The sequence below is a fragment of the Anolis sagrei genome, chromosome 1, assembly GCF_037176765.1.
Source record: "Anolis sagrei isolate rAnoSag1 chromosome 1, rAnoSag1.mat, whole genome shotgun sequence".
In the NCBI taxonomy this organism is placed as follows: Eukaryota; Metazoa; Chordata; class Lepidosauria; order Squamata; family Dactyloidae; genus Anolis; species Anolis sagrei.
The window spans coordinates 169,038,951-169,051,604 of record NC_090021.1 but is presented as its reverse complement, the minus strand read 5'-3'; the positions used below and the strand labels follow the sequence as shown (position 1 = coordinate 169,051,604).

The following is a 12,654-nucleotide window of genomic DNA, read 5'->3' as shown; positions in this document are numbered from 1 at the left end:
GGTGGAAAACAAACCAGGACTTTGTAAACTTGATTAAGACACATACACAAATCTCAAGCGTACCTTTTCAATTAGAAAAAAAGATTGCATGTTGCAGTCAAAGTATTTTTTAAAAGGGGGACAGTGTTAATATGTTTCCATTAGAAGCAACAGGCAATTTGAATTACGGGGCCCCCAACTTGGTGAAAAAGGTTGTGTTCTGCCTCACACTCCCTTGGCTGACTTGGGAGGCCCTGTTTAGACTTCCATTAGCACAGCTGTACACAATTCGCTCTCCATTCTCATTCTCACCAGGCCCTGTGCTGCAGTTATCAGATGAAACGAATGATGGGCGTGCTGTTGATTAGTTCTGAAGAACTTGCAGACATTTTCAGAGGGTTGATAACAGGAAAGGTTTTTTTCTTTATTGAAGTACAGCCAGACCAACAAAAGAAGTGGGCATATCACCACGGCAACAAATGGATCTCTGAAGAGCGGCTGCTATTATCTTGGAGTAAAAAGCCTCTTGAGGCAACATGGATTCATCTCCAGCAATAAATAAATAAGCAAGCCAGCCAGCCACATTAGGTAGGCAAAGGAGTCCTCTGTCCTGAAACTTCTGAGAGGATACTTTTCCAGGGCAAGAGAGGAGGAATTATGTTATGGCAGCCTCATGTTATTCCACAAAAATCCATCCTATGCATTCAGAGGCAGAGCAGCCTAGAAAAAACACCTACAGTCTTTAGATGAGTTGGAAAGCAATCGTTTTCTGTAATAGCTCTAATATCAAGTCAAAAGCACTTTTTTAGTTTTCATTTAGATGTGTAATGTACAGTTTTCTTCTAATTTATTTATTTACAGTATTTCTATACCGCTTTTCTCACCCCGAGGGGGACTCAAAGCAATTTACACATAAGTAATGGCAAAATTCAATGCCAGTACAATTACAATTATACACTACAATTAAACATAAATCAAATTAAAACCATACATCCATAAGCAATAAAACAATCATTAAAACAATAAAACAGTCTCGTTCGTCAAATTGCCGTTCCAGTCATTGTCTTTCTGAAATGCTGCACACATTTACTTCTACTGCCCGAAGGCCTGGTCCCAAAACCATGATTTAATTTTTTTTTCTAAAAGCCAGGAGGGAGGGAGCAGATCTTACTTCATTTGGGAGTGTGTTCCATAGGCGAGGGGCCACAGCCAAGAAGGCCCTGTCTCTCGTCCCCGCCAGGCGCATCTGTGCTGTTGACGGAAGCGAGAACAGGGCCTCCCCGGATGATCTTAGATTACGAGGTGGGACGTAGGGGCGGATGCGTTCGGACAAGTAAGCTGGGCTAGAACCATATAGAGCTTTATAGGTCAAGATCAGCACTTTGAATTTGGTTTGGAGGTGTACCATCAGCCAGTGGAGCTAGCATAGCAAAAATTTTACATTTTTTGTCAATTCAAAAACAGTTGACTTTAAAACAAAAAGTATCCATCAAGCTTAAAATAGAGAAGATATAATATAGTCTTCCTCGAGGATATCATTTAAATTAATTCATATTAGGAAAATCTCAACTCATTGAAGTCATACCCAACCCCAATTAGTGAAACACTAGAATACAAATGCAATATGTTCAAACGGAAGCATTCATGTCGTAAGTTACATGTGCTTTTTGACTCCAGCAAAAAACCCGCAATATCTCACTCACACAAACCAGCAGACAAAGCCCCTATAAGAAGAAAACCATTTTAGAAAATTGTGCCCACACTGTCTACTGCTGCACAAGAAAGCAAGGAAGGAGCACTCTCATTTTGTTCTTGTTGTTATGTACCTTCAAGTTGTTTCTGACTTACAGTAATCCTATCACACAGTTTTCCTAGCAAGATTTTGTTTTCAAATGGGAGGTTTACTTTGACTTCCTCTGAGGCTGAGAGTATGGCTTGCTATGGGCACACAGTGAGTTTCCATGACCAAATGTAGACTCAAATTCTGGTCTACAGTGTCAACACTTAAACCACTATACCGCACTGGCTTTCACTCTGTTTTCTAGACTTAAAGAAAGAAACAGGCCTGTAGGTGTCCAGCTATAGCTGGGAGGGAAAGGCTCAGCAAGAAAAAAAGGCAGCTACTGTAGGGTACTCTGACAATAAGAAAAGAGGAGGCAGAAACTAAGGGCTGGTACACATCCTATTGAGGGGACTTGCCATATTATTATTGCCTGCCTTTTTAGCCCACATTTGCTGTAAGCTGTAGATTTAACTGGGTATTCAAACTGTGCAATTCCAAATAGATTTTCCCCAATTTACTCTGGGCAAAGCAAAAACCACACCATTGATCCTGTTGACAACACAGTTTCCTGCATAGAAATAGCAGCTGCACAATTGTGTATTAAATGTCTACATCAAGATTTCTTGATAACCTGGGGAGGGGGGCCTGGGGACAGCAGCCAACCAATTCTTTTAAAAAACGTAGTTCAGTTGCAGAGCTTGGTAACAAAGAAGAATCAATGATCTAGCCAGCTAGTCTCAATGAGAATAGAAGCTTTGTGTGTTTTCCCTTGCAAGATGGACTAGGGTTCCATTAAATCCACAGCCAGAATTAATTTCCTGCTCATATGGCCATGAAGCGTATAGAAATGCAAATCAGATGATGTTTTGATGATCAGCTGATCATGCATTCATTTCCCCCTTTTTGCGCAGACCTCACTAATACATTTTAATTGTATAAAAAATACAATGCTTTATGAGATTAACAAGTCTATTAATAGGGGTTTAAAGCCTCGGAAAAGCAAAAAGGCCCCTTGTATTAGCCTTGCCATATTTGCCATGACGCGTAGCCCAAGAATGAACAGCATGTTCCCTCTTGTATATTCACTGTAATCTACAGGATTACCAGATGCACAGCTAGAAGAGTTTCCCTATTCTTACAACACTTCATTAAGACAAGTATTTTAAAACGTTTAGCAAATCGAGCGTTACAGTTTCCTCTTGGTTCAGATTTCTCATCACAGAATCAAAAGTGAAATACAAATGAAATCTGTAGTCAGAGGAAAATTCTATTTCTCCTTTTCTAAATTTCCTACTTTATATTTTTAACCTTATCCAGGTAGGCCTTAAAATGTTGTTGAAAATGTCTATACTTCAAGATACTAATTAGGTATGATATGTGCAAGATTCCCCCCCGGTCCACCTCCCCGGAACTATGAATGACTTTTTATTTAACTTCTTTTTATAAAATAGGCAATTAAGCTTAGCTAGAGAGGTGTAGTACTTTGAGTGTTAGATAAGGAGTCTGCAAACTTGGGCTGAATTCCCTGATCAGGCCCAGAAACCCACTAGTTGACATTGGACAAGTCATACTTTCAGCTTCAGAGGAAGGCAATGACAAACACCCATGAACAAATTTTGTCAAAAAAATCCATGATGGGGAAGAAATATAGCCCAGAGAAAGATGGAAGGAAAAAGGCATTTCCTGGATGAGGCAAGAAGAAAAAAATAAATAAGGTAGATTATGAATATAACTGGAAATACTTTTTCTAAAGCAACGGGTGAGTACTTGCCTTGCCTGGAGTGGTTATGCTTCAGCAACAAGATATTGATCAAACAAACCATCCTAGTATTCTGTGCCTAAGAATTCATGGGGGTACCTAAGTCGAAGGCATGGATACACACAGAACAGATACAAACAGGGACCAAGTCAGTGCCATCCATGTGTTTGCTGCTTCCATTTCCTCGACTCCTAAAGCAGTGCCCTTACTAAAGGATGAGACTCCATGGCTGCCCTTATTCCAGTCATTTTCTTTACTCAGCTTAGCTGAATTCCTGTGGAACGCTAGCGCTGCCCAAATTTCAGGGTTTTCAAAAATGTTTTTCCCACATGGTCACAACATTTCTGGAAATGTTATAGCTCCGTGGATTGTATTTTATATTGGTTAATTTGTGGCTATTTTTGTTCTACATTCCTAATTTGGGGACAGAGAATTTGATGAGTTGCAAAAAGCCCCTGGTGGATGCACGTAACCCATAATTCAGTTTCCCCAACCTATCTTAATTGCTGTAAAGGGGGGCTTCAGAAGGGAGGAAAGCCTCTCTGCATGAAAATCTGTTTACATGTTACATACGAAGGAGGCCACTGCAGTTCTATATAGCTTTAGTTAACACATTTTTCACATTTTGCTGAAACATTTAAACAAGAATGCCATTAGACTGAAATTAATCAAAGTTGAGATTTTTGTTTTTTCTACTAACCTAAAGAAGTGTTTAAAAAAAAAGCTACATTCCAGTTTAGATGGAATATTTTATTGAAGGCAAGAGCAAGATGGGAAAGAATGAAGTAAGGTAGGGAATGGGTAGCAGGGGAAATGGTGCCAACAGACACAGGGACGAGTTTATGTAATTCTAAGAATACCTCAGAACTTCTAAAAAGGTTAAGAAAAAGTCAGAGATAGGATGACCGATTTCTCATAAAAACACTGATTTCTCAGTGTCTTTCAGCCTTGTAAGTACACAAGGCTGAAAGAGTAATATACAGGGTTAGTCAAAATGCATAGGCCAAACATACATACAATTGTATGTATGTTTGGCCTATGCATTTTGACTAACCCTGTACATTGTCGGTAATTTTTTATGTGAACTGCTGAAACTGCCTGCATTGACCTTCAACAATAGTTATTTAGCACTCATAGCTGAATAATATAAATGAAAAAGAATGAATTCCCACCATTAGTTACAAGCATTAAAAAGGATGAGAACAAGAGTCATTAAAGGGAAAAGCACAGATTTATTGTGCTAAATATACAATGGAGAATTGTATACTGTCCTAAAAATACTACATTTCTAGTAAATATAATCCAGCAAAGATACAGAGAAACAAATTTAACCAATAAATGCAACTTACATGTCTTCCACTGTAATATCCTTCAGAATTTGGCAGTAATCCACATTCCATACGGCCTGATCATCCCACACTTTCGAAGCCAGCAGTATAGCACCTAGAACTATTCTTTTCCAATTACTTGGGCAGATGTCAATCTCTGCATAGGTTAAAAGCCTTTCCAAGTAAACCTGCAGAGAAAAAAAAGCTTATTTGCATATCTTCATAATTTCATTTTATCTATGCAACACAGAGATTTTGTTCACCATATTTGTCTACAGGCAAGGTTTTTGTTTTGAATCAATCCAAATAGATTGAACTAAAGTTACTTAATATAAATAAATTTCTGAAACAGCAATGTGCATATGTTATATATGGAACTTCAATGAATTTTATTTAAAGACTTGGAGCCCCTGGTAGTGCAATGAGTTAAACCCTTGTGCCGGCAGGACTGAAGACTGACAGGTCGTAGGTTTGAATCCGGGGAGAGCACATATGAGCGCCCTCTGTCAGCTCCAGCTCTCCATGCGGGGACATGAGAGAAGCCTACCACAAGGATGGTAAAACATCAAAACATCCAGGCGTCCCCCGGCCAATGTCCTTACAGACAGCCAATTCTCTCACACCAGAAAAGACTTGCAGTTTCTCAAGTCACTCCTGACACAAAAAAAAGGTATTTAAAGACTTGGATCCCATCTCCAAGATATCATATTATGTATGTGTAAGTATTCCAAAATAATATGGAACATTTCTGGTTCCAACATTTTGAATAAGGGATGCTCAGCCTGATAGTTTAACTCCGCTTCCTTTTCTGGAGAAACACTGCCAGCTAGTGGTAGCACTATTTAGTGTTTCAAATACCATATTTTCCCTTAGTTGTGATTTCTGATCTTTAGGGTGTTGTTTCTTAAGAATTCCCATGGATTTTGGCTGTCAACAAATTATGTCATAAATTTGTCGCACTTTTAGGGGCCAGAAGACACTTCTGTTGTTTACACTGGAATAAAAATAAGTAGTCCATAAGAAATTCTTGATTGCTCTAATCTGCTCATAATTCCACAAGAATCACCAAAAGGTACAATGGTAGAAATAAACATAAGTGGGCTTGCTTGATCTGCTTAAACTCCGCACAAATACAAAAAATTGCAAATCATCACATCCCATGTTATTAAATGGCAGCAACCTCAGTATGTACACATTGGCGTGACCACATTCATGTTATTTACTAATATGAGGTGTGATGATCCATGGTAACTGCAAATCTTATCTAGCAGGTCCACTGTATTTATAAAAATTTAAGAGAGGCCCTTAATCACCATTAAATAATAAATGTTACTGTTTATAAAGCATGGACTTTTATGCGCAAGTGTTCTGACACAAGAAGATGCAAATGAATATATTTCATTTTTTAAAATAATTGTATTTTTTTAAGAAAAGAAAGTAAGATAAAGGCAATGGGTATGGGGGAGGAGTGGGTAAGCATGTGGGGAAAATGGGAGTGTGATGGGGGGCTTCAGGGATGGGTTTTTGAGGAGAGGAGGGAGTGTGGGGTTAGGTATAGGGGTAGGGAAGGGATTATAAGTCTTCCTTCGTCTTGCTTGTGGGCTGGATTCAATGGGTATCTTTGTTGCCTTTTGTCTTACTAATTCTTGGTTGCTTCCAAGGAATGTTAGTTCCCTATTTTCTCACTTTGTAGTAAGATCTTCATATTTTCTTATGTCATATATCTTATCATTTTGTCTCTTTTCTAGTTCTGTTTTGGTTGTGGGGTATTTGTTGTGTTAGTAAGTCCATTTTTATAATCTCTATCATTTTTGTCATCCATTCTTGTTTGGTCGGGATTTCTTCTGTTTTCCAATGTCTCGCGAATACAATTCTTGCTGTCGTTGTTAGATACGTACATAGGATGTCCTTATTTTTTCCAGTTATTTGTCTGTAATTCCGAGGAGGAGGTATTCTGGTTTAAAATTTATTTGTTCTTGTAAAATGTTCTGGATAGTATCATGGATTATTCTCCAATACTTTCTTACTTTAGTGCAGTTCCACATGTGAAGGTACCTTTTTCAGTTTTGCATTTCTAGCATTTAGCATCTGAATTTTTATAATATTTCACAAATTTTTCCAGTGTGAGGTACCATTGATACTGCATTTTAAACCAATTCTCCTTTAATTCATATGAATACGTATATTTTAGTTTGGTGTTCCATATCTTTTTGCAATCACTTAACCTAATGGTGTGTCCTATATACTGCCCACTTTACCACTTTATATGTCTGGAATTCAGATATATCAAGATTAATTTGGCTAGGGGGAAAAGCAAGAATAAAATTTATGAATCTCACCAACAAAAAGACTAGAAGAGGGCCAGAGCTCCCCAATCTAAAACTGTAGTATGAGGTATGCGCTCTGGATTGGGTGAGAGACTGGACAACCCTTAAAACTATTGACACTGGAAGGGTTCAGTCTCAGATATGGGTAGCATGCCTATGTCTGGTACAACAGGAAAAAAAAGACAAAAAAATTACAAATCATTTTGTTAGAGCGGCCCTGATCAAAGTATGGGAAAAATACAAGACTATTTCTACAACAAAACCCCGTTATGGATCAACCCATTGGAAGCATGCCAAAGGAGGGAAATAGGAGGGGAACTATGGTCCTTGTACAAAGAAATTATAAAGAATCAGAATGGGAATTTTATACTAAAGACACAAGAAGAATTAAATGAAAGGTACAACCACATTTCATTATTCCAATACAGACAAATTAGAGAATATTACAGTACTGACAAGAAAAGAGGTTTTTATGGAAAAGGAGATCCTATGGGACAAGATAATGCAACCACAAAATAAAACCACTGCTAAAATTTACAAAAAACTATTGGAGTGGTCATAGGAAAAAGAAATAGTCAAAGACTGAATGAATATATTTCTTTTCCACTTAGGTATTACAAGAAAATTGGAGTATTATCATTAAGTATGTGTAATGGGCTTGTGTTTTATTTATTGAACATGAAAACTTCAGTACAAGCATCAGTGAAATTGTATATATTTCCTATATAAAAATATAATATAAGGTACAATGATGCACCAGAAATACTTTTAATGTTCAAAGTGGGCTTCAATCTTAATTATCTTTAGCCAAACCGTCATCAAGTACCGTAGATATTTTACTATTTGTTAAGTCTAGTACAAGAAATACTGAAGATATGAGACTTCATTTTCAAACATTAAACACCAGATGGCAGCAATGATGCAAGACTTACCAGTGTCACTATTGCACATTCAGCTGTCAGCTGCGCTGCACTAAAAAGGGTACGTACAAAGCGATAGATGTGCTTGTGATCAGGGTCATGCTTAAAGTAGTCATCTGGAACTTCTTCACGCTGAAACATAACATAATGTAAATACAGCAGGGTTGAGATTTGACTGAACATGCAGAGAGAGCATTATGCTATTAGTGATGTGAAAATATTCTGCATGGATTGATTTAAATCAGTTACATATGATAACTGGAACCTAAGGATTGAGAGCATTCATAATCTTTTAAGCATCATCTCTTTCTACTGCAACCCACTTCCACATTAGGTGGGAAAAGGGAGGGGAAAGAGATATATCCCAAAGTTGCATGGCGGGGTGTCACCAGGAGGAGGAAATGACAACTACCTCCATATGCATGAATAAGCTTTTTGGATTCTAGAAGTACTGCACAGTTTCCCCAGCATGATTAAATATAATCCCAGATGTCTTCCTCAAAAGGAACAAAGGCAGAACCAAGCACAGAACTAAAAGTCTAAGGTCACCATTCTGTAACATCAGATCTTCAATCCAGGAATTAAAAAATCTGTCTGAGCGGATACAGTCTGAAGCATTATCAGGAGAAACTAAAAGCCAGGAATCTTCTCTTATTTTTTTTCTACAATCCTGGCTTACCTTACAAGCAAACTTGAATAGGTAGGTATTACATGTCAAGAGTAACAATGCAATTGCTTACATTAAATCAAGTCAGACTAAGACAACAATCAGATTTACCGTGAGTGGATGGGACTTCTCATCAAAAATATCCAGTGATCTATCTGAATCCCTGCAACACATAAAGATACATATTACTGATGCTATCAAGATTTTACCAATATACACATTTGCAGTTTCCACCTAGCTCAATCTGAGGACTACACCCTATGAGTGGCATATGCCCACAATCTGTACCCTGTTTGCTTTTGTATTCCTCTGGTTAAAACAAAAATTGTGAAATTGAAATTTAAAAATAAAATAAAATACATTTTGTAGTTTTCAGAATCTGCCATCAAGTTTTGTTGATTTCAAGATATTGCAGTCTAGACAGTGTAATGCAGTAACATGTAATCTCTTCAGTCTTCCATGTACTGACAGACTGCAACATCCTTCAGACCAAACCAGCACACTTAAAAGTGAGAGATGATGGAGCTACAATCCCAAAACATTTGAGGAGTCATACAGTCCCTTAACCTTCCTGTAAGGGACTTGGCGTTTGTTTTAGAAGAGAACTCCAGTTGATTGATCAATGCTAGATAAAAAACACCTTCCAACAAAAGCTGCCCCACCATAATATGGGGTTAATGAAATATCTCATTGACAAACAATGGCACAAAAAACATGTAAGAAATGATTAGATCATTTATTTACTGCATATATTGATACTGCCTTTTTGTTAAGCCAAAGTGAAGCCTTGCTTTCATTTTGGATCCTGTTATTTTAGATATGTTAGTAATCATACCCTAGTTGCAAGAGATACTTACTTCAATGAGACGAGTGACAAAGATGTTTATAAAGTGGAATAGCAATCCACATTCCTTACATCCTTCTTATATCACTATATATGCCACAAATGACCCTAACATATATTTTGTGTGGATGTAAAACCTTTGTAGACTTATTTGAAAGGCCATTTCATGCGAGTAAAATACGGGCTTTGCACGAAACATGAAAGTGGTGGCAAAATTAGGAAGGCGGGAAAGTGAAGAATAGCAAGCATGGGGCATTCAAAAGCTGGGGGGGGGGGGGGGGCGGGGGTAGAAACCAGGTAACTCTGCAGAGTTGAACTGTAAGTCCAAATAGTCCGACACATCATAGCCAATGTGAGAAATGGTGAGAGTTGTAGCCTGACTTGAGCTTTACTACAAACTGCTGCCTGTTGTTCCAAAGCCTTTCTTAAAAGAATGCGGGGCTGCAATTAGGGGAGAAGGGCAAACATTGGGCAAAGGGCATTGCATGAGAGCAGAAATTGTGCAAAGGGCCTTCCTCTCATGGTACTCTAGATCAGTGGTTCTCAACCTGGGGTCCCCAGATGTTTTTGGCCTACAATTCCCAGAAATCCCAGCCAGTTTACCAGCTGTTAGGATTTCTGGGAGTTGTAGGCCAAAAACATCTGAGAACCCCAGGATGAGAACCACTGCTCTAGATCTACCTGACCATTCAACTTGCCATGGCATTTAATTTCCACAAATGCCTCTCTCAGATACATTTTAAAACCCATTTTCACAAATGAAAGATATTGCAAAACTTCATGTGGATGTTTAAGAAGTCAAAGAAACCAGCCTAAGCTCTAATTCATCATGAGTGCTGTGGGTCCTGTCTTTAAAGTAGTTCCTTCATTCCCAGAGAGCTATATTTAACACTAATCTCCTGCTGTTAAATGCATCCTAAAGAAGCTGGTATTTGCAACACTTCTCTCCCAGGTCAGTTTACAAAGCTATTGCACATAAAGCAACAGAAGATGGCGGTTTCAATCTACTTTTGGAGAAAGCTTTTTTTTTTAAGGCAGTAAATATAAAATCACATACTATCCATTACGAATTTGCCTCTTTTCCTCATTTTCCCAATATCCAGAGCTCTTTAATCATAAATTAAGACATAATAGAACATTGCAGGACTGATGAACTCAAAACAAGATTCTGAGAACAAATGGCCAGTTTTTCAAAAGGTCTATTTTCATGTTTGCCTGTGATGCTTTTTTCATATATTTCAACAATAATGGTACCCTTCAGCTCAAAAGAACTATTTATTTATTGAAATATTTATATCCTGCCATTTATCACAAGATCTCTTCCAACTCTATGATTCTATGATTCTATGATATGGTCTTATGGCAAGGTACAACGAGACTATCATTTACATGGCTTTACTGTTATAACCTGGTCTACAGGAAAAGTTTCGAAATTTAGGCACATGACCATTTTGTCTTCTTTTCCTTTTTCTAGAGTTGCTTTTTTCGCCTTCGCTCTTTTTGCCTTATCCACATTCTCACAAGAATAACACAGAGAACAAGGTTAGAACAAGTTTTGGCAGTTATTTTCTCTTGGAGGAGGTGAAATGTCCGTGTTGTTAAACAGAGTGAAATTATTCAAATTGACACTTTTAATTTACATAGAAAAACACACTGAACTAAATGGTATCTGGCAGAGGCATGGATTCTGGGTGAGAAATTATAATTACATCCAGTTAAATTATTTTAGTAAAAACTTATTGTTAAAATTATATATGATTTGAATGGCAAGCCGAATTTAAAAATACTCAAGATTTTTGAATAGGCAGACATTAGTCCCATCTCAAAGTAGAAAAACCATTCATTTACAAGCCAGCTGCTGAACACATTTTATCTCTAGGAACCCAATGTTTTCAATTTCACAGAATGCCCCTCTTTCTATGTTTAGATATGAACTCATACAAATCGTTTTAAAAATGACTGATTCCACTCCAGTTTAGCACAATTGATTCACATTTCAGCTACAACTCTAATTCAGGAAGTGGTGCTGAAATTATAAATAACATCACTGTAATGATATTACAACAACAATTTCTAAAAGTGCTCACCTGTTCTTTATGTGATAGTATATTGCTAATGTAACACTGTGAGGAGAAGGGGGAAAAAAGGCATTTCATTGTAAGTGGTTCTACAGACTCCATTTTGATACAAGATTGCTGTTAGGAATAAAAACAGATTTTTATAACAAAATCCACATTGGGGACATTTGTTTCCATATCTTTTCCCCTAAGGCTCACATTCACCCAAAATTCTAAAGCATTTATTAATATTAAAATGCAAATGAATCTATGAATGTTAAAATGCTACCATAAAACTTTTGACACTGGTATTAATGGCTAAGCAAAGTAAGAGTGAAAGGTTTCACAATTAGATCAAACAAGACTCCCACAGATTTAATAAAGAGGTATGATCTCATTATAAAAGGTCAATGAATTTAGTTTGCGTAGGTAAGCTGGAGATGAAGCCACCAGAGGTGGGACTGTTGAGTCGAGAGGAAATCCAGATATACTGTGTATCAAGCTTGCTGTTGAACTCCGACAAAATCCTCTAACCACTTACTCATTTTTACTATAAGAGTGATCTAATGATAATTGCACCTCTTCCTAGTCCAAGCCACTAGGTAATGATCTAAGCAAATCAGTGAACATGCTTGCAACTTAATGTTGACAATGTTAAAGTTCAGAGGTCATGTGACTAAGCCAAGTTACTTCTCCCTTTCCCCCCCTTTTAGAGTAGGGGGGAAAGGGAGAGGTAACTTGGCTTAGTATTATTAAATGCAACAGTGTATGGTTCATAATAATATACTTCATACTAAGAATCTGTGAAGAAAAGAGTGATCACCATTCACTAACTGTGGATAGTCAACTTTCCTTCCATTCCCATGTAAAAGGTCTGAGAACATTCACACACAATGGAGTTGTCTTCTTCGGGGAATATAAGTTGGGGTTAACTTCTAGTAGGGCATCACCTATAAATGGGCTAAATCTATTGGCATGGAATTATCCCTT

At 37.5% G+C, this 12,654-nt stretch overlaps 1 protein-coding gene across 3 annotated transcripts in view; it reads right to left on the bottom strand.

Moving 5' to 3' along the window:
• The window catches only part of CCNYL1 (cyclin Y like 1), a 47,387-nt gene that overhangs the window by 5,755 nt on the left and 28,978 nt on the right, over positions 1 to 12,654 (bottom strand). For 2 of the 3 annotated variants that reach the window (XM_060782636.2, XM_060782654.2), the window contains 4 exons: positions 11,695 to 11,730; positions 8,875 to 8,926; positions 8,109 to 8,228; positions 4,871 to 5,037 (listed from right to left, as the gene is read on the bottom strand). In XM_060782636.2, coding sequence (XP_060638619.1) covers positions 4,871 to 5,037; positions 8,109 to 8,228; positions 8,875 to 8,926; positions 11,695 to 11,730 — 375 coding nt within the window. The remainder of the gene's footprint in view (positions 1 to 4,870; positions 5,038 to 8,108; positions 8,229 to 8,874; positions 8,927 to 11,694; positions 11,731 to 12,654) is intronic. The other variant, XM_060782645.2, reaches the window with a different exon arrangement.